The sequence below is a fragment of the Ruditapes philippinarum genome, unplaced genomic scaffold (assembly GCF_026571515.1).
Source record: "Ruditapes philippinarum isolate M1 unplaced genomic scaffold, ASM2657151v2 ctg603_1_1_1_1, whole genome shotgun sequence".
NCBI lineage: Eukaryota > Metazoa > Mollusca > Bivalvia > Venerida > Veneridae > Ruditapes > Ruditapes philippinarum.
Window position 1 is genome coordinate 39,137 of NW_026866219.1, and position 23,338 is coordinate 62,474.

At 31.1% G+C, this 23,338-nt stretch overlaps 2 protein-coding genes across 2 annotated transcripts; one reads left to right on the forward strand and one right to left on the reverse strand.

The window, feature by feature from the left end:
- Nucleotides 1-4,364: 4,364 nt before the first annotated feature.
- On the reverse strand, nt 4,365-6,437 carry LOC132731770 (uncharacterized). Its single transcript, XM_060718023.1, has one exon. The coding sequence runs from the start codon at nt 6,435-6,437 to the stop codon at nt 4,365-4,367; it is 2,073 nt and encodes a 690-aa protein (XP_060574006.1).
- Nucleotides 6,438-9,624: 3,187 nt separating this feature from the next.
- LOC132731765 (myosin-11-like) lies at nt 9,625-22,548 on the forward strand. Its single transcript, XM_060718017.1, has 10 exons — nt 9,625-9,937; nt 10,058-10,261; nt 10,569-10,748; nt 11,564-11,658; nt 11,915-12,026; nt 13,389-13,504; nt 16,112-16,201; nt 16,445-16,711; nt 17,225-17,260; nt 18,292-22,548. Exons 1-10 carry the CDS (start codon nt 9,740-9,742, stop codon nt 18,545-18,547), a joined length of 1,554 nt encoding a protein of 517 aa, XP_060574000.1. The 5' UTR covers nt 9,625-9,739; the 3' UTR covers nt 18,548-22,548.
- Nucleotides 22,549-23,338: the final 790 nt, after the last annotated feature.

Consider the following 23,338-nt stretch of genomic DNA (forward strand, 5'->3'; position numbering starts at 1 on the left):
ATCTATTTATCAAGGTAAATAGAAAGTATCTACAACGTTTTATCCTGTGGTCATATTTAAGTATATTAATGACAATACGAAAGCATTTTAGAGACTTTAAGTTTTATTGCCATCAAAAAATTATTTTCAGGGGGGTCGCTTATGAATGACTTCATATGTAGGCCATATTCTAAGTGGGTATAGGGGTAAACTCTTCCCCCTCTTTTTCTTGAATTGCTTGTTCCAGCATCTCTCCATACAGACGGCAAAGGCCGATTACTTTCGGTTCTTAAATGTTAAAGGTTAAATAGATAACTTGTTTTTTTCTTTAAAACATTTTGTGTACTTCATTTTGTTTACTTCATAGTTTTCCAATAAAATGCCAATTTTTTTGCAGAGCATTATTTGTGTGGTCTTTCTGTTTGTTAGTCTACATTTGTTTTATTTTGTCACAAACATTGACCTTTAATATTTTTTTACATTTACAAATTCCTTCCATCCAGAGCTTCCAAACATCAAAGGTACATTCACCTTACACACCTTGATGTGCTCTTCTTGAAGTTCTGGTCAGATTCCTTATGGAGTTCATGGGGTCAAAGGTTTATGTCATTAAGGCACAAAAACACCAAATAAAATAACCTTGGTAATAACATATTGTCACGATCTAGGCACGTGACGTTGCTGTCTTCACCGTATAATTGGCTATGTTGATAAAATATGTCACAATCTGGGCACGTGAAGTTACTAACTTAGTCGAATAAATTCTAAGTCTTGATTATAAGACTTATTAAAATATGTCACGCTTTGGACATGTATCACTGCTGCTGCTATGTTGAATATATATTGGGTTAAATTAAACTATACCTATTATTTATAGTCATACATCACAAAGGAGAAAGTCGTTGTAAAGTTTATAACTTTTAATAAAGCACTTAGCTCAACAATTATAAATCAATAGTAAAACATGAAATATTTCTAACGTATTAATATCAATTCCTAATGTTCTTCACAGATTGATAATGTAATCATACAATTCACACAAGAGAAAGTCAATTAATAATGTAATCATGCAATTCACACAAGAGAAACTCAATTGATAATTCACACAAGAGAAATTCACTCTTTAATTAAATGTACTTATTATTAATATAACTAGTTGCTTTTAATCAGAAATATCACTTAAAACTTGTGTTAACAATTCCTAATAATTGTTGCCTTAAGACTTAAATAATTCTCAACGCTTTCCTAATTGTCAACTTTCTAATTTTGATAACAGCATAAACGACTTTTCACAGTTAAAAATACGCGCGAACAAAATGGCGCACCAGTGAACCGTGATAAAATAGCAGAAATGTTTATCACTGACAATTACAAAATATGTGTAAATATTAGTTTAAAAATGTAACAGCTTATCAAAACTCTGAAGTGAATAAAAATGTTTATCTAGATAAAATAGCCCGCTTACATTTAGTGTAAAATTAATTTTATTAAGGCTAACGAAAATTTAACCGAGCGTAGCTTTACGTTAGAAATTCTGACTTATGACTCCTCGAAATGCGGCAATCCCAGCCTATTTATACTAAATCTGCAACCGCAACCAAAATGCACCCCAAAAACTGACTGATCACCCCAGAAAATGGTTGCAGGTTAATGCACCCCAAAAATAGTCTGCTTGCAACCAAAGTGCACCCAAAGAAATGGTTGATCACCCGTAAAATTGGTTGCAGTCTTAGAGAATTTACAGAGACTGATTTACAAGAAATAATGGCCATCTCGGTAAAGTCTACGCTACTGGTTTAAAGTAGAGACTATATAACAGTATCATGTACCTGAGACAGGTTTAAATTATCGATTTTCCTCTTGTACATAGTAGATTTACGCTTGGTAACCAACAACAATACCACAATGCACTGCGAGTAACATGGCGTCTATGTAAAACTAAGGTAGCACACCACAGTATTGTAAGCCACAGCTTCGAATGGCCAGGGAGGATTTCTTGGATATAGTGAATATTCTGGATTTAAATGACTGGTTGTCTTTAAAATGCATTTTCAGCATAAAATTTGTTTTTGTGACATCTAATATGATCACTGGCATATTCGAAAACATGGCCAGAAATCACATGCTGTTGATTATGAATGTCAAGGCCGCCATTTTTTGTAAACATTGCTTTTATACAGCATGCACGGTTAAAAGAAGTCATTTTACAGGGGGGTACAAACTTTTAGCAGTAGCAAAAAATCTACAAGGTTGAGGACTAGTTTCTTTGTGATATTTTGCATGTATAGGGAGTTGCTAAAGCAGTGACAGTGTTCCTTTAGCCTGTATATTTGCAGATATTTTTTGCCAGAGGGTCGAAATGTGTTGTTTTGGGTCTCGGGCCACTGTAGATTTTGGGCTTCAACGGAATGAATTGCAAATTTTTTGACTGCCTGCCTATTGCAGATGAGATAATTTCTTTGTAGATTTGCAATTTTATGTCATATATGTTCTCAACAAAATGTGTTTTCTTTTCCAGGTTGTGTAGTTTGGTATCAGAATTATTAGACGTATTGCTTGTAGGACATTGACGGCAGGAACTTGAAATTAACTGTGGAGTGCTACCCTAGTGAAATGTGTTTACAACAATTCCCAACATTTTGAGTTAATTACATGGATTTAAATCAAGTTACATGATGCTTAAGAAACACAAGACTTTGCTCATATAGTGCAATAATGCTTCAGCGCAATATTAAAGGATTTACGCATGGAAATAAACAAACAATTGAAAATATACATGTCCGAAAAATTCGGATACATATTCAGACTGAAATAAAGGATCAATGAGGATTTCCACAAGAATGTACAGGCTAAACAAGTATAAAGCTACTTGTATGAGTGTATGTTTTGTCATTCTAAAGCGAAATATGCCTCATCTTGTGTTTTATAGCTGGTTTTATCACCAAACATGTTTGTCAAGAATTAATGAAATATGCCTAATGTCAAAGTACCAAGATCGGTAAGTATACATATTTTAAACTTGTAGAACAAGTTGTAGTACAATATTAATGCTTGAATCAAAAGCCAATACATTTGATAATGATAATTACTGTAACATACTTTTGCTGCAGTGTCAGGATAGCTATTTCGAAAATATCCCACATCATCAGTGCCAAGAATTACTAAGCATCAATTTATAAGCTGAACTTTTTTTTAAATTATGTATAGTACAACACTATGTTGGTTGTGTTGTTACTTGTTACATTTTGTGCTTTCAGATTTCTAAAAGCAAATGAAGATAACGGTTTGGTTTAATATTTCTTAAAAAACAGGCTATGCCAGTATCAAATATATAATAACATGAAATTTGCCAGCTCTTAATTGAGAACAGTTGCTTATTCAAGTTTAATCATAATTAAACTAGCATTTAGGAAAATGGTAACCTATTTAGATCTTGTATTGACTATCTGATAGAATTTAAATAATGGCGTCTTTCAACATCATTTGCTGTTCCCTGACCAATGAGAAGCGACATTCTACATAAAATGTATTTATAACCTTTGAGCGATTTAGAAAATTAGTATAGGATTTTCGAGTAATCAAATTTCACTTAGATTTAAGCCAATCAAAAATTGGTCAGGAACCCCAGTCATGAAATGAGTATATCGTATCAACTGGTTATAATTACAAAATACAAAGAGAAATACAAAAAATTTTATTCATCAATTTTTGAAAAAATTAAAAAACCTCAAGTAACAAATTAAAATTTAAAGCAACAAAACGGAAATTACGATTTTTTTTATGGGTCTAAATCAACTATGGGAAAAATAAGATTAGTACCCTTTTTATAATTACAAAACTAAACCATAAAAGTTAATTTCTTGAACAATTGTTGGCTTACATATTACAAATACATATTATGCAGTAAAGCTTAATATGCTTCGATTAAGTACGAAAATATAAATATAATTATGCACCTACCTAAAATATGACGGCTCTAACAAACATTTTAGGAAAGTGTAAGGAATACAGATATTTGTAAAAATGATTGAATAGATGATGATAAATGAACAATTACTGATTATTTCATGTGAAGATAATGAATACTACAAAAATGTTGGGAATCAGACATATTAATTCAAAGTGAAGTTATTATCTTACTTTGAATTATCAACACTCAGACATGAAAACCAGGCTATATGACAAGTTGCTTGATCTCTTTCACATATGGAATTATGGATGACATATACAGATGTATTAAAAAGTGTTTCTTATGACAAAAAATCTACTATTTGAAAAATATAAGATGATGTTGAGCATGAATGTTGCTGTCACAATCTACTCATTTCTGTTACTGTCTTGCTTTTTCCAAAGTTTTGTCATACCTTTTATGTCCTTGCATTTATCTATACAGATAAGAGCGCGTTGATATGAATCTTTGCAGCATTATTTCTACCCCTTACATTAAGTGACATCCAATAACACTGTAAAGCCTCTCCAGCTCTACCTTCTTGTTCCATGCATTTTCCTAGAAGATTAAGAGCTGTTTCCCGATGTCCAAGGTTTGGTTCCTCTTTTATGGTTCTGGTAAGTTTGAAGAGAGCAGCTTGTTTCTGGTCATGTCTTCCTAAATGGCTGTAAACTTTGTATTGTAGAAAGTAGAGGTAAGGGAGGGAATCCACCACAGCACAATCCATCCAGTCGTTGTCTCTTTTTGTTCGAAACACTCTGTCCTCTTTGGTAGATCTATTCATTTCATACTTGAGTTCTGTTGGTACACAGTGAATTTCACATGGCATAAATTTAACACATGATGCCGTTATATACTGTAAGGCTGTTTCATTATGATTGTCACATAATTCTTTGAATTCATCTCTAATTGTTTTTCTCACAAACGGATTACATTGACAGACAGGCTCAACAATTTGTAAATCATATCTTTTTTCAATCTCACTGAGTATTAGGTCAGTTTTTTGTACTTCTCGCACACAGTATAAGATGGAAGCTAATTTCAGTCTACTTGATGCAACATCTGAATTCAAACCAAGTGAGATGAGTTTGAGGGCGTCTGCTGATACATTATTGTACTGATGGATGTTTAATGAAGCCAGGACAGATCCAAGTGTTGTACAATACCATGGTAACAGAACCAGACTGGCTGCCTTATCCAATCCTTCATATTGACTGTTGAATGTTTTTGACACAAAGTTCTTTAATATTTCTACAGCTTCATATGGACTACTGTCCAGAATATCGTCATAAGTATATTTCAGTGTTTCAGATGTAAATACAGCAATATTGACTAATAGTGCTGGTAAAATGAAATCACTTGCCTTGTATAGAGATAAGTTATAAAACTTGTGATGAACCCTTGAACCAAGATCATCACATTTAATCCCAAGTAGTGCCACTCCTTCACTGTTGATGACATTGTTGAGTATTTCGAGGATATATGGTTTAAATGCGGATGAAATTTTTCCCCTCATTAAATTGTTCTCAGGTATCATAAAATGTGGACAATTTTCATTAATGATATTGTTGTACAGTAGATATAAACACAGTGACAGACAAGTAAGTAGGTTGTTTTCCCTCCAGATGTTAGAATGTGTATTGGAAATACAATGGAAGAGTACAGTTTTACACATGTAACTGGATATAACATCTGGAAAAAATGGATTTATTAATGATTTTATAATCATTTTCATTAAGACATAACAGCGAATCTGTGTAATATTCAGGTTGAACATTAAACACCGTTCTGCTAAAGATGTTGAAATTCTCCATTCAAGTTGCTCATGTTCACTGCCTTTACATCCAACACCAACAACAAAACATCCAGTTCTGCTGCAATATTGTTTCATTTCAGCAGACGGCCATTGACCTTCACCTTGTTGAAGTAACCATTGTCTAGCTTGTTGTGGCCATGTTGTACAATGTAGAGCTAAAACTTTATCTACATCCATAAAGCCTGGTTGTCCGTGTTGTGCATATGCTGGCCCATGTATTTCTTTATGGCCTCCAATTGCCCACGATAATATAGAATTCTTTAAAAGTAATTTTCCTGTTCTGTCCTTGAAGAAGAATTGACCAGATTCACCATTTTCAGGAAGAGGAGCATCAGGTCTCAGACTTTGAAGTAAACAATATCCAGGAGATACATAATTATCTTGAATCATCAGTAGATTAAGCACACCAGGTACCCAGTCACTCCAGTCTTGTATCACAGGGAGTAGTTTAGTACAAATAAGACGATCTGTGTCTGAATGGATTCCAATTGTAGTTGTGCCTTCTGATTGACTCCCAAAAAAGTATGTTATAAAACTTCCATCAATTAGTTGGTAATTGATATTTTCTATTACTTCTATCAGAAGAAATGTTCTTCTCCTCTTCATCACTATTCTCTCATCAACACCTATATCAGCCAGAACCTCTGATAGCTTCATTGACACATTCTGGGTGTAATTTGGTACTTGATACATTCTGAAAATATCAATGTTCTTAAAATATTATAAAGTTTCTGACTTATTTAATTTCTTTATTTTCTTATCTAAGATCACCATAATCAGATTATTATTGTTTTTTGTTAAATTTTCCTTTAGATAAAATTGTTTTGAAATAAGTTATCATCAGCTTCATCATAATTATTTTTTGTTATTTTTAAAAAAATGTTTTAGATGATTTCTGTTTTGTGAAAATTGATTTATACAGTTACTTTTAATATACCCTCTGAAACAATTTTTTTTATAAAACAGTTTAATCAGACCTTTGACTTATTTTAGTCAACACTCAGTAATATAATTGAATAGCCATTAAATTTTCACCTTTTTTTATATTTGCAGCAGATTTAAGATCATGAAGTCACTAGATGTTCAATGTTTAAAAAGTAATACAAAATACTTCAGAAATTTCCCAGTTGCTAACAACAATTAGAGTATTGGGTTTTCTGTATTTATTTTTAACTTCCTCTTTCTCTTTCAATCTTAAGAAAATAACTATGTTAAGCAGGTATTATATATCTGACATTTGTTGTCTCCTTTTGTGGGTGAAAACTCAGATTGACAAGATAATACTTCATGCATGTATGTTAAAGGGACTCCACTGAGGTATTTTGTCATGCCAGGACTGAAAATGATTTTTCAAGATTAATGTTTCATTTAATAAAGGTCTAGAACAATAACTTTTGTGCCAAATATCAGATCATTGGTTCAGTGTGTTTTTCCAGAATTCCAGAAAAGTTATTCTTATTGTGAAAAATGACCCAAAATTGTTACTCTTTACTATGCTTTTAATTTAAATCGAGCACTGAAATATGATTTCTCGATTTGATAATTTTTTTTGTTGAATTGTTAAAAAATAATTTTCCTGTTCTGTCTATGAAAATGTATTAACCTGTACCAGTCAGAACATTTGGTACTTTCTGAAAATATTAATATCATTGTTTTAAAGTAGTTTAAAGTTACTGGCATATTAAATTTCTTTACTTCTTTTGATCACAATCAGAATATCATTGTTGTTTATTGTTAAATTGTGATTTTTTTCTTTAAAGAGAATTGTTGAAGTTTAAATTGAAATAAGTTTTTATCACCATTTTGATCATAATCAATATTTGTTGTTTTAAAAGAAGTGTATTATTAAATGTTTTACACGACTTTTGTATTAAATTAATTTATACTGTTTTGTATATATGCTGTGAATCGAAAAATTCAATCAAAACAAATTTTTACTACTTTTTGAAGTAAATTTTAATGAAACTTTTCAGTAGTATAGAATAATCATTAATTTTTTACCTTTTCGTAGAAGAGGATAAGGACATTAAGTCACTAGATGTTCAATGTTTGAAAAGCAAAACAAAACACGTCAGGAATTTCCCAGTTGCTAACAACAATTAAAGTAATGGGTTTGCTGGATTTATTTTTAACTCTGAAGAAGATAACTCTCTTGAGCAGGTATTTCATATGACTTTGTTGTTTCCCTTTGATGATGAAAACTGATTGACACAAGATATGTGCACAAGACTATTTGTATTATTCTTCACAAGTAAATTCTGATCTGCCTTTATTAATTTGTTTTGAATTTGTTAACTAAAGTTGTTAATGAGATTTGATTATAAAAACATGCATGTGAATGTTATATACAGATGTAATCTAGCTTAATTTTGTATGACAATTTCTTTTAATTCATAAAAACATACTAACTTAAATACAATAAAAACAAACAATTTCAACAAGGTGTCATGGTACATTGATACTTATAAAACAAGGGTATCAATTAAATAAATAATATATTTTCATGCCCATCTTGATCTTGAATTTATTATAGCCAGACAGTGCAGCCTCAAACTGTTCATGAGTTGTCTGACATATTATACAGGGTTTCTTATTGCCCTTTTCATTTAAACGTTACAGTTGTGAATGCTATCTATTTTCTTCAGTTGGTATTGTTTCATGTAAATGCAGTCGAAATATGGGTGCAACTTGATAATAACAGTAGCGAGTAATAGCATGATTTTGTTGGAAATACTTGTCCCATCCAGTTTTTTTTGGCACTTCTTTTGGTCATTAAATAAGAAACTTATTACCTGCTTTCTGTATTTACAGATTATGAGGGAATGTGCCGCTCTCTGACGGAGAAAGAAAGGCAGTTAACAGAGCTAAGGGAGAGAACTAATGAGAAAATAGAACATCTGAAAAGAGAACACGCTCAAGAAAAGTTACGACTGGAACAAGATAGGACCACAGCTGTACAAGAGCAAGATTTAGCCAAGTAAGTGAATATAACCTCTACATACAGAAGAAGTCTCTCTCTTTGGAGATGAAAATTATTGGTTATTTAAGGTTTGTTAGCTTCTAGAGAGGTTAAGATTAGTGTTAAGTCTATCTTTGTTTTGTTTGATTTTAAGGTGAGTAAGGTAATTACATGTACTGGTATGTGTATAAAATAATGTATAAATGGGGCTTATTCAGAGTCCCCCTCAGTCAACAAAGACTTAAAGTTGATATAATTAGGACTTTTTGATATCATATTCAACAACAAATAAAAAAATATCACCAGAAAGAATATTGATGACATCATTTTGGAGAAAATTTATTTTGTTTCTTTTGCTCAGGTTAATAATAACATAGATCAATAGTGTTTTATGAGAAATGTTTCATCATGTATTTTCTGTATATTTTAGAAAGGAGAGAGACAATATAAATGAGCAGTTAAAACAGAAGGAGATACAGCTGAACACATTTGGTAAAACTTTACAAGAGTTGGAATCTGTAACAAGGCAAGTAATATTTCTGTCAACCCTTTTAGCTTGATTACAAGGAATAGTGGAAGCAGCCTACGTAATCTGGTATCGGTGTCTTTTTGAACTAACACAATTCCTTGTAAGGTTGTACATACAAATTCTTTCTGCACAAATATAACTTGAACCTATATGTTATATTTTTGTCATATTTGAAGAAAACTTGCAAAGGGCCATAACTGTAGTGTGAAATTTTACTGAATTATTACATGTTTAAGGTTGCAAAAAAAATCCTGGTCATTTCTCCAAATAGATACAATTGATAATGCTTGAAAATTGACGTAAAACCTGAAAGATCTTAAAGGCTGGCAAATAGAAAATGAACAAGACCCATCTTATGGTACATTTATTAAACAGAAATAAGGATTATTAACTGTAATTCATGTTTCACTTGACAGAGAGAAGAGACAACTTGAAGCTCATGTTCAGAAATTGGAATCCTCAACTGGGGACTCCAAGGTGCTACTTGATGGCCAGAGAAAAGAGTTAATGGCCCTAAATGAAGCTCTTGCCAAACTACAGGAGAGAAACACTCGTCTAGAAGCCGAAAACCATACCATTCATGCTGATCTGAAGGCTCAAAAGGAAAATGGGAACCGCGAGGCTCGGGAATTAAATATTGCAATAAATGAATTAAAATCTCAACATGAAAATGAACGACACTACCTCAATGATAATCTTTCACAAGTATGTTCATTACCTCATATAAAACTGTTTATAAATTTAATTTCATATTTGAAAATTCTTTTTTTTTTTAGATTTGTGTTTCTTCAAACAAATTTTTATCATGATAATCTTTTAATGTAGACACAAACAAGATTACGGTCAGTGGAAGCAAGCCTGGCTGCAGCAGCTAGTGACAGAGATTCCATGCAGGCAAAGTGTCGTCTGCTAGAAAACACTGTACAGGAACTGCAGTCTAAGTTATCAGACGAGAGCACTGGACGAAGACTGGCGGAACAATCTGTAGGCACACTCAGGTTACAACTGGAGGACATGAAAAATGACAAGGTATACAAATCATGTGATATTTAATATTCTAGTTATTTTAGCAATTGAATCTACCCATGGTACAAGCAGCCTGATAATAGTGTACACTGTTTGTTATTTACTTACTTAATACTTATTTTGAAATTTTATCTTACAAAAATGAATGGTTTTGTCCAGATTAAGGATGTCAATTGAAGATATTTGGCCTTGGAATGGTTAAGAAAAACGCATTTTGAAGAGACAGACATATGTTATTTATTGAAAAATGTTATGTCTTTGTGTTAATTTGTATTTCTATGTGTAATTATACCTTCATTTTTATCTATAGAATGTAATTGAAGCTCGCTTTGTGGAGATGAGGAACCAGGTAATGAAGGCAGAGGAGAAGTTGAGGATAGAAGAGGAGAAATGTGTGGCTACATCAGCACAACTTCAGGAACTAAATGCTATCTCCCATACCAATAAATCAACAGTTAAAGCCAAGTCGGAACAAGCAGAAATGTTACAGGTACAGTTTGCCAGATGTCATGGTTCAGAACTGTTCACTATTTAGGGGAGAAAATGTGTAAGCGACCAGATAGCTCAGTGGTCGGACACGCGGAATGGTGTTCCGAGGGTCCTGAGTCCTAGTTCTGATCCGGCTAGACATTTTTGTCACCCTTTGACATTTGGCCTAATGTTGAGCTGTGACTAAATATAGCATAGAGTTTAATTTCATTAAAGCAGAGGAGTATTTCGTGGAACTGTTCATTGTTTAGCGGAGAAAGATGTGTTAGCGGCCGGATAGCTCAGTGGGTAGAGCTGCAGAGCGGTATTCCGATGGTCCTGGTCAGGTTGCACATATTTATCCCTAAATAGTGAACAGTTCTTAACGGTGATGATCACTCCCCCACTATATTGAAATTCCCATTGAAATATTTCAGAATTACAGGTCAATGTGAATTAAACTCTGAGAGATATATGCAGTGCGCTTGCTTGTTTGTAAAAACTGAGGCACAGCATGCAAGTTCTGTTTAGATAAAATATAAGTGATTGGTTGCTAGAATGAATAGGTGAGATGAAATGGTAATGACACTTGTACTTGTATATCGGACTGTAAAGAAATATAACACATAAATAACAAAATAATTACACAAGATTCAAGGACAAAATAAAACATAAAATGATATTTTTAATAAAACGAGTAGTAAAAACATGGCACATATTTATCTTTTGGCAATTACAATTCTTATGTATGCCATTATTTGTTTAGAAAGCAAAAATAACTTCATACTCTTAATACTTATACTTTAATTTTTAACTTTTTATATTTTTACATTGCAGAAGGAGATTAGTAATTTGAAACAGATTATAGAAACACAGAAACAGAATCTTAATGGTAAACTCAAAAAGTCAGCTCTAGAATATCAACAACAAATGTAAGTAAAAGGAAGTAGCGTTAAGTCAAAACAATGTTTCCTCATATGACATCAGTACTGGTTAGGTCCAGTCAATTCAAAGTTTTAGAGATTTCTATTTTAAAATTTCAAAAAAGTATAGCTACAAACAGTATAGAGTCTGGTCTGAGGGTATGCGGATGTGCATGCTGGCCTGGTTCTATACTAATGGCAAAGACTAATATTTTTTGTTTATTCTAAATATGTGTATTTACGCTAAGTAATTTATATATTACAGTGAAAACATTGAAGAAGAGAAGGATAAATTTCAGTTATTAAATCAACAATTATCTACAGATCTTGACTCATGCAGGGAACATATTGCCAGCAAAAATAAAGAAAATCTTAAGGTAATGATAATAAACAGCAGTAACTGATTTTAAAATGTTTTCACAGCTATCAATGTTCACCTCCTGTCCTACTGCAAATATTTCTTGACTATAAGCGAATTAGTTATTAATTTTATCATTGTCTGGTACAAAATTGATTAAACCCAAGCGAGGTTTAATGTTGTGAATTACTTCCCTCATGAGCTTGGTGTTCTGATTGTGCCAAAAGTTGTTCAACTATTCACCACCCACTGATTTATATAAGCTTCAGTATTTTTTACAATTGAGATAAAAAAACTTATGTTTAAACTATCGAATATGAGTTATTGCCTTTTGTAATGTTATTAACCAGGTTTTCAACGAAAACCGGGTTATTGTAATGCCGAAGTCAGCGGGCAGGCGGGCGGGCGTCAACTTTTGGTTTCCGCTCAATAACTTTAGTTTGCTTTGGCCTATTGACACCAAACTTGGTGTATGGATAGCTTATATCAAGAGGCAGCTTGGGATTGCTACCCAGGTGTCTGTGATCAAGGTCAAGGTCACTGTTACTAAAAATAGAAATTCAGTTTCCGCTCAATAACTTGAGTTTGCTTTGACCTATTGACACCAAACTTGGTGTATGGATAGCTTATATCAAGAGGCAGCTTGTGATTGCTACCCAGGTGTCTGTGATCAAGGTCAAGGTCACTGTTACTAAAAATAGAAATTCAGTTTCTGCTCAATAACTCGAGTTTTGCTTTGGCCTATTGACACCAAACTTGGTGTATGGATAGCTTATATCAAGAGGCAGCTTGGATTGCTACCCAGGTGTCTGTGATCAAGGTCAAGGTCACTGTTACTAAAAATAGAAATTCAGTTTCCGCTCAATAACTTGAGTTTGCTTTGGCCTATTGACACCAAACTTGGTGTATGGGTAGCTTATATCAAGAGGCAGCTTGGGATTGCTATCCAGGTGTCTGTGATTAAGGTCAAGGTCACTGTTATTAAAAATAGAAATTTCAGTTTCTGCTCAATAACTTGAGTTTGCTTTGGCTTTTGACACCAAACTTGATGAATGGGTAGCTTATATAAAGAGGCAGCTTGGGATTGCTACCCAGGTGTCTGTGATCAAGGTTAATGTATTTAGTTTTCATGTTATAACTTGAGTTTGCTTTGACCTTTTGACAATAAACTTGCTGAGTGGCAGCTTTGGATTGCTACTTAGATATCTGGGAGCAAGTTCAAGGTCATTTGCTTACAATAGAATTTTCAGCTTCTACTCATTAACTTCAGTGTACTTTGACTTATTGATTGCTGTCACATCAAAATTTGGTCGTTGAAAACCTGGTTTTCGTCGCATTGCGGCGCTTCTTGTTATCAATGTTATACTGTTTGTTACTATAGCTACAGGAAGAGATATTGGTGCTAGAGGATAATGTTAGAGAATGTAAGGTGAAACAGAAACATGCTGAGGATACATTAAAGATAGAGGCAGATAAACAAATGGAGCTACATGCTAGGTACAGTCTTTTATTTCTTTGCTGTTCCTCTTACAACATGTCTACAAAATAAATTTTTCATCTGACTTCATTGTCGTTTTTTTAGCTCGACTATTCGATAAGAATAAGTGAGCTATTGTAGTCACCCGAGCGTCGGCGTCGGCATAAACACTTATGTTAAAGTTTTTGTAATACCTCAAATATTTTCAAAGTCCATTGACATATGGCTTTGAAACTTTGCACACTTGTTCACCATCATGACCCCAACATGTAGACAGGAGGAGGTAACTCTATCAAGCATTTTGACAGAATTATGCCCCTTTTTTGAATTAGAATTTATGTTAAAGTTTTTGTAATACCTCAAATATTTTCAAAGTCCATTGACATATGGCTTTGAAACTTTGCACACTTGTTCACCATCATGACTCCAACATGTAGACAGGAGTAGGTAACTCTATCAATCATTTTGACAGAATTATGCCCCCTTTTCGACTTAGAATTTATGTTAAAGTTTTTGTAATACCTCAAATATTTTCAAAGTTCATTGACATAAGGCTTTGAAACATGTTTAAATTTTATACTCTTCTTTGAGAGCATAATAGGACTCTCTCCAAGGCCTTTAACTGTAATATGGCTTTAAAGAAAAATTTTGCCTTTTTCTTTACTTAGAAAATTTTACCTTTTAATCAAGGCTTTTTTTACTATCAAGCACTAAGAATAGTCCAGCGTTGCTGTCCTACCGACAGCTCTTGTTTATGTTTAAAAGCTTTCCATGTAACATTAATGTCTGTTTTGGGTTTTATTATCAACAGGCCAACACTGTGACTTGCTTCATTTCTAAAATGCATGTACAATTTTTTTTGTGTGTTTTATTTCTTTATAATTTTCACTTAATGGCGACTAAGGACAAAATTTAATCCTTTTGGTTAAATTATTTTTGACAATTTATATCATAGTTGTAATGTAATTGGCCTCCTTGTGTTACCTCAGTTATCATGTCATTTATGTTGATAGTTTTCCTGAAATTTAAATTTACCCGCTGGCTCTGATAATTGTAAGAATTTTGTAAATAAAACTATTTTTAATATGGTATGGCAAATATACTGATTGCCATATTTATGGAGGCTCCATGCATTTGTTTTTAATGCACATTTTGAAATCATTTCTTGTTTCTACAAATATATAGCTTGAAAGTCATATTTTGTTATATATCTAGCTTGGAAATGGAAGAAAAATGGTAAGCAATTAGCAACTGGGAATATCTGCCACTGCATTTTCTTTTTTTACAAATAGAACAACTTGTTAGCTTTTCCGAGAGTATGAGTGTAATCAAATACAGTTTTTAGAAGTTAGGTTTTTCATGATTTTAATTTAGTACGCAAGAAATAATCTTTCATGCTGACTGATAAATTGAATTGAATTAACTATAATATAACCACGAGAAAATTAATGTTACTTTCTATTTACAAAATTTGTTTAAATTTTAGGAGTGAAATTGGTATAAAATCTTAGTTTTTAATGATATTTAGAAAAATTGACAAGAAATTAGCTGTTGTTTTACTACATATATAATACAGGCTTCAGCTTGAAGAGAAGTGGTGAGGATTTAGAAATGTGGTGCTCAAATATAAAACAGCACAAAGTTTTTTTTTACTGATTGAAGTCATACACATTAAACTAACTTGCACTTGTGTGGAACTTTCTTGTTTCTTGTTGACTCAATTTTTGGGTGTTCATATTTTTATAGAAAAAAAAGTTCATTTTAGACCAAAGTACACACCATTGCATTCATTATGTAAATATTATATTATATAGAGTGTGGCTAAGATTGAAGTGTTACCAGTATTTTTTCTGTGTGTATATTATACATTTACAGGTATTTAAAAATTATGACAGAGAAAAGGATGGGTATAATTATGGGTTCAAACCTGTACAAACTTTATAATTTATTCTGAACACAGTGTGCACTCCCATGTCCCGATCATTGTGCCTGAAATAATGTTCAATACATTGCAGCCCTTCCTTGACCAGTAAAGAATGAAAACCTTTATACAACTGTGATAGAGGAAGTGTAACCTGAAATCTGAACCAAATATTTTACTTTTTTTTCAAAGGTTTTATAGCAATTTGTAAAGCTGTTCTGTAATTTTAGCTATTACAATAGTCATATTTTATGGGCTAGGGATTTAGTTACTATGGTTGATCTTACATTTCTTTTCAATTTCTTATAATATCTAGCATCTTGTAATTAAAAAGTCTTAAAATAACAATTGACTATTTCAAAATCTAAAGGAGGACTTTAACAATATTTAAACATATTTTTGAAAACCAGTTTTCAGCCCTGCAAAAAACCAATAAAAAAGGACAAAATTTAACTGTTAAGAAATTCATGAAATAAATAGAAAATTTGTTTGTTTGGCATATCAAATAATATTAAGCTCACAAACATCAATATTAATATTTCATTTTTGGATATGCCACTTTATCAAAAAATGCATCTCTTGTTCTAATCTTTGTTCTTCTTCATGCAAAACAAACAAAAATGTATATCTGTAGAATTTAATGTCATTTATATCAATGATATACCTGTTGAAACATAATATTCAAAATATATTTTCACATGGACAGGTTTGAAGCACAGGAGGAAGAATTGAAAAGATTACGTAATTGTCTAGCTAGGAATGTAGAACAGTCGGGTGACTCTGATAAAACCATGTGGTAAGATACCTTGTGATGTGCATTTTAGTATTATACATTCACTTACATGATCTTTTGTTTCTTAACATGATTCAAAATAGATATAAAACAATTGCAATATATATTCCATGGTCAGATTGAAGGTTTTTATATACTGAAATTTCAGAAACATTTACTGTTAAATGTATAGGTTACCATTGTTATTGTTAGATGTATAATGGTAACCATTATTATTGTTAAATGTATGGGTAACCATTATTACAGGCAGGAGATGAATCGAGTAATTCAAGATCTGAGTCGTCAAATGACTACACATCTAGACTCAACAAGGGGTGGAGACAAAGAGAAGAATCCCGAGTCCCTTGTTTCTAGGTTACGTAAACAGGTAGCGGAAGTGCAGGGTGAACTAAGTACAGAGAAATCCCTACATCAGATCACTAAGACATCGTTAGTGGCGCTAGAAGAAGATTGTCAAAGGTTACGTAAACAGTTACATCATTATCGTAGACGTGATCCACCTTCCGGAGAAAAGTAAGTAAAATATCTTGTCTACGTAATATTAATTCAAATCTATGGTAATATATGGCTTTAAAATGCCTGCTTTATAAATCTCCTCTTCGTAATATTAACTGAATCAACGGTAATATGAGGATTAAAAATGTTTGCTATATAAATTTAAAGAGGAATATCTGTCGCTGTCTTTGGAAATTGTTTTTACACTTTAGGCGAATTTCTTTTACTTATTTTTATTTTAACTACTCTGGAGAAATCCCTGCATATCTAAAATAAGAGGCCTTCTTGGCAGAGTGGTTTAAACATATATATATTTTAAGGGCGGACACTTGTCCTATTCTTCTTTAGGTTTAAATACCTTATGGAAGGTTGCTAGTTTTATACTTGAAATAATTCATATAGGGACTCGGCATAAAATCCTCCCTCATCCATAAAGCTGGAAACTTACCATAATAGTGTATTAGTGTCAGTTTGACCTTAAAATAAAAATATTATTATATGAAATATTCATTTCTTGGTATGTTTATTAAGTTTAGAGAGTACACCAATTATGCCAGTAGTGAACAGGTAACAGAAAAAATCACCTTGTTCTTAACATTTGTCTTATATTATATACCTGATGCAATAAACTAAAACATGACACAGTAGTTAAAGCATGGTCCTGTTTTATTAAAAGTTGACATTTAACAACAAAAAACTCTAATTAAAAGTTGATAATTTACATTAAAAAAATGCCTATTTAATCATATTTATAGTACATTTAAATTGTAATGTTAATATGTAAAGCTAGTAATATGTAATTCAGACAGTTTTTGATGTATTTAATTTCTATTATTATTATTACCCTTTTGAGAGCAATTGATGGCACTAAGTTTTGTGTGGCCAGGAACATTTAGGAATTTCTAATTATCCATTATATACTGAACGCCACTAAATGTTTTCACTTTTAATGACATATTAATATTCACATGTTATATTGATCATGTTATTTATTAAATGTAACTTATAACCTAATCGATATTATATAAAACTTAAAACTCACAATACTCACTTCGTAACAGATACTTTAACTTTCTATTATTGTAAGAAATAAGTGAAAAATATATTTATCTTCAAAAATATACTTCTTATGTTCTCTTTTATGAATTTGTTTTTTAAAAATCAGTATATTTTTACGAAAATTACTTTGTTATGTAAAATTCACTTCGTTTCTTACGTTAATTAATTGTTTTTAGTGAAAGTCAGTATATTTTATGAAAATAACTTTGTTATGTAAAAATCAGTATATTTTATTTAAATGACTTATTTATGTAAAAGTCAGAATATGTATTTGAAATTTTCTTTAAGTTTATTATATCATAATTCTCAGCCATTATAGATTTGTGATGACTGAACCCTGAAATTGTGTTACAAAGTAAAAAAGAATTCATTTTGAGTTATAATATGTGTAACATTTGCTTTGTTTTTAGTCTTCTTCTTTTTACAAGCTAGCCGAACCAACACATGTTTAGGTGACTTTTGATATATATTCACTAGAAATTATAGAATAAATCAAAATTATAATTAATTCTAAAAAAAACATCTTTTATTTTCCACAGAAAACACAAAAACAGAATGGAAGCAATCAATGCTATAATTGCCAGGTCACAGTCCCAGGCGCAAGCTCTTCTGTCTTCAGGCGGTTACTTTGATGACAGTATGGTCAGCCCTAGAGTCCGCACACACCAGGCCAGTACCAGAGTTGGATTTCACAGTCCACGTCATGCAGACTCCCCGGACAATTCCTACTGCGAAGATTTGTCCGTTGCTAGTTTACCACCAATGCATTATGGGCTTCCGTCCTCAAAATCATAGTATAGGTAGTGCATTTTGAACTGTATAGTAGCATATAGCTAGTACATACTGAATTGTACAGTAGAGTAAAGCTAGTGCAATCATGAACTGCACAGTATAGAATAGCTACTGTACAGTAATATGGTCATCAAGTTTAGTTAATGGATATTGAAATGTCTTGATTAATAAGTTATTTAGTTGGTGCATATAATACACAAGTATTACAGTTCAGTGTGTTTAATTAATTTTATGCAAGACAAATACTGTGTACATTACCAATGTAGTTTTTCACAATTCATACAGTATAGACTTATCTCTATGGAATATTGTGAAAGTATAGCCTACACATACTGAACTGTCATAAAACATTGTATTAAACCTTACTATGCATTATTTCTACAGCAGCTGATTACAAATTTGTATGATATTTTAAGAGAATATAACTGCCAGTATTTTATTTTGATATTGTCAGTCATATGATATTATATAGTTTAATAGAAGCAGTAACTAGAAAAACATACAGAATATATAAATGATTATATCTTTTTATATGTTTATATATAAGTATTTACTGTAGAAATTAGTCACAAACATTCCGTCCTTGATGCTTTACATGACTTGATTTTCATAAACATTAAATTATAATCAAAACCACAATACCAGGAGAAATTTATAGATTTAGTGATATATTGACTGTATATTTTGTTTGTTACCATGGCAATGTATTATTCCTATGATATGTTAGTTGTAGTTGTCCGTCCATGATATTAACTTTTATCTACATAATCATACATTTCTTTATTATTGTATTTATCACAAATCTTGTATGTATAGATGATATTTGTTTTCATTGATGTGATATAGTTTATATTTCACTGAGGCTATAAAATATTAAAATATTCTCAAATAATAAAAGTTATAGGGCCAATAAAGGGAGATGTTATAGGAAAATGTGAAAACCAAACACATTTTCTATTCATGCTATTATTTGGGCAACAAGTGTTCAATACATGTAACCCTCCCTTTGATGCCAGATTGAAATAAACTTAAATATTATTATTGCAATGAGGTACCTATATGTTTGAGTTTACAAAATAAATCAATGTTTAGTTAAGTATTATTTTGAATAATAAAGGAATCTGAATTATAAATATTTATTTGATAAGAAAACAGATGAATAATATAATTTATATAGTAATATTAGAAAGAAAACAATACAGAATTAAACCATTAGCACTGCAGAAATCACCTAAAAACAAGACTCCTCATATATTTAAAGGAACAGGCCTACTCTTATATTTTTATCATACTATATGATGTTATCTGCAATATTTTAATGTCTGAAGATTAAGAAACTAAGATATCTGGGCATTTTTTGCAATATATTGAAATAAAGCAGTAATAAATATGTGTTCATTACCATTTAAGACATTCTTATCATACATTACCAACAGCAATTAAGTTAATTCATTATTCTAGTTGTACATTCCTGGGTCTGTCACAAACATTTTCATGATGATTTGGTTTAAAAATGATTATGTTCTAAATGATAATGTATAATTTGCATTAGTTTTTCAAAGCCTATAATCAAATACCTGGATTTTCATGCTGTTGTTGTTGTTTTTGTTGTTGTTGTTGTTCTATTTTTAGGGGGGGGATGGAAAATTAAGCATTTACTTGCAGAAAACAGAAAAATATGAGTATTGATTAAATTATAACTTTTAAGGAAACTGCCCTTTAGTTGATGACTGATATAATATTGTAATCTCACATAAAACCTAACAAACAAACAAACAATGCTATAACATTAAAACCTTATTTATCTATCCATATAAATCCAGCTGATTTGATGTATTTTATGTAATGTATATTGTATGTATGTTTTATTTCTACACGTTTCTGTGATACACATTTTAAGCACACACCAAAATTGCATTTGGATTTTTTTAAAGATATGTTTTAAAACATACTTATTGTATTTTGATTGTATAATAGTGTGATATGTTTGTTATCTGTGATTTGAATCTATTTTGTCTACTGATTTATAAACATTCCAGATATTTATTGAAAAAAAATATGTACCCATAAACGAATACTACTGATTTTTTTGAAGATGAAAAATAGATAAAGATCTTGTAACTCAAATTTTTTATTGTTATAACATAAACGCGATGCTCAAATGAAGATTCATCAATATTGTAAGTTCCAAAAAGCAGTTTTTGTAAAGATATTACCAAATTTACATTTCATGTAAATAAAGGGAGATAATTAGAAATTTATTTTCTATAAAGTCTTAGCCAAAATTTTCAGTAAGAAACAAATGCATATATTTTAATGAATATATACATATATATAATGCAGATAAACATTTGCACTAATATTTAACATATTCTTGGATGTTTGAAAATTGTTTTAGCAGCATAATTTTATACATACTTAAAATTTCACTTAAATGTTGTTACATCCTGAAATACTACATACAGGAGCTTTAAGACATACTAACTGTCTGTGAGGAAAATAAGTCTATCCGGGTTTTTTTATCAATATTCAATACTTTTTGTTAATTCCTACATTATCAGGTCTCTTATTTCAAGCAGTGAGAAAAGTTGAGCACACTGTCTTCTTGAGAGCTCTTGTTTCAAAAGCTTGTTCATATTGAAATAGAAAAAAATCCAATAGGCAAATTGTTCTATACAAAAGTTTTAGTAGAATATAAAAATGTTGAAATTTTAGAACAGAATGATGTATAGATGTTTTCTTCTTTTTAAATGTAGTATAATGTACACATGTTATTCTTTTCAAGTCTTTTAAAAAACTTAGTTCAATAGGGAAATAGTTTAGTGAAGAGGTAACAAACAAACAAACAAAAAGAAAACACAAATGAAATCAAAATGATATTTTTATTTTAATTTTGCTCCTCTGCTACTACATGAAGTAACAAATGAGGAAAACTCTAAAATGTCAAAGAAAATGTTAGTAAGCAAGGCTCACTTCAAGCCTTATATACATTGTATGATAAAATTGTAACTTTATTCAAAACTTGTGCTTCACTCAAAACCATAATTTCTGAAACTCTCGTAGTAAGATTTAGTTACTCATAAATGAAATCATTCTTTCTTACAGATTATATAAACCAATATCTGTATTATATAACATTATAAAATATTTATATACAAATTACAGCATTAAACTGACTCAAATTCTTGCCAGTATGGTTGTTCTGTTAGTTGTTGTTTATATGGCTGTTTGTCTATTTTCACAATCTATTTTCATAATTTTAATTTCCCAAAAACTGAATCACTCCATTTTTCAAAATTATTTCAATAAAGTTTTACAATTGAATTGTATAATATTTGTACAAGTATATATGTTGTTCGTTGTCTATTTTAACATTATAAATAACATCAAAATATTGAATCATTCCATTTCTCAAAACCTATTTCTATATAGTATAAATAGTTGTATTTTATGGTATTTGTACCAATATATATGTTGCTTTTTGTCTATTTTTCACATTTTAAATTAAAGTAAAATTCTGAATCATTTCATTTTTCAAAATTTATTTTCATATAGTATAACAGTTGTATTTTATGATATTTGTTCCAATATGTATGTTGCTCTTTGTCTATTTTCACATTTAAAATTAAAGTAAACTTCTGAGGGATGTTGCACGTATTCATTATCCCTAATGTACAGACTCAATCAAACCGAGTCTGCAGTTCTCTTGTAATTTTGTTGTTATTAATGCTTGCGAGGGATCACTTTATTTCCAGATATTTTTTCTGAATCATTCCATTCTTCAAACCTATTTCCATATAGTATAACAAATGGATTTTATAATATTTGTACAAGTGTACATGCTGCTCTCTGTCTATTTTCACATTTAAAATTATAGCAAAATGCTTAATCATTCCATTTTCATTTATTGCAAAACTCTTTTCCATACAGTATATATCAATTGTATTTTATAATATATGTACCAGTATTTAACTGTAATTCTATTATGCGAAGCTGAATAAAGCATTAACTGAAAGAAATATGTGTTGATATATTGTGATGTGTCCCAAGAACTGAAAACAGAAATCTACTTATTTGTCATATAGCTACATTCAAGCCTTACTGGTGAAGGAAGACCTCAGTGACCCTTCCGTGCATTATATCAGGCACGAATGTAGATTTACTAAGATTAGATGAAAGGCCACTTAACTTGAATAACAGATGCCAAAAACATTAAACAAGCCCTGTATCAATTTTTTTTCGGTTGTCGGGGTCAAAGGTCAAGATTGCAACAATGAATATTGTTTGTCCCTTTATATTAAGAAAGACCTGACATACTGCTTCCAATATTTCAATGATCCTATATCGTAAGCAAGAAAAGGCAATGTGTGGCCTTGAGAGTTTAATCAGCCTCCGAAAGAGCATTGCAATATTTGACAGTTCAAAGGATCAGGTTGGTCAAGTTGGTAATGAAATATTTCTTGTAGTAATTCTTTCAATCTTAGTATACCAAATCAGGAAAGATAATTTTGGCCAACGTTTGGTGTAACAAACTTCAAGCAATACCAGGGGTCGAAATTACATCACTTATTGGGGCTAAGAGGTGCATATACTCCAGTAATTTGAACCCATTTAACCGCCACTTATGATCCTGCAGGGTTAAACATTGGCTGCAATGCCGATTCCCAAACCCGGTAAGGCAAAACCTTAGCCACACAGGACAAAAATTTTTTTTCAGTATAATGGTACTAGTGTTGTTGATTACTGAATGGTTGCTGACAGCTTTGGTAAGTTTATATTACACTTTCATAATGA

Coding starts and splice junctions, on each gene's coding strand:
- LOC132731770 (XM_060718023.1), bottom strand. CDS start 6,437: ATGTATCAAGTACCAAATTACACCCAGAATGTGTCAATGAAGCTATCA.
- LOC132731765 (XM_060718017.1), top strand. CDS start 9,740: ATGGCCCTAAATGAAGCTCTTGCCAAACTACAGGAGAGAAACACTCGT. Junction 10,262..10,568: donor AGGACATGAAAAATGACAAG/GTATACAAATCA, acceptor TTTTATCTATAG/AATGTAATTGAAGCTCGCTT. Junction 16,712..17,224: donor GATCCACCTTCCGGAGAAAA/GTAAGTAAAATA, acceptor ATGTTTATTAAG/TTTAGAGAGTACACCAATTA.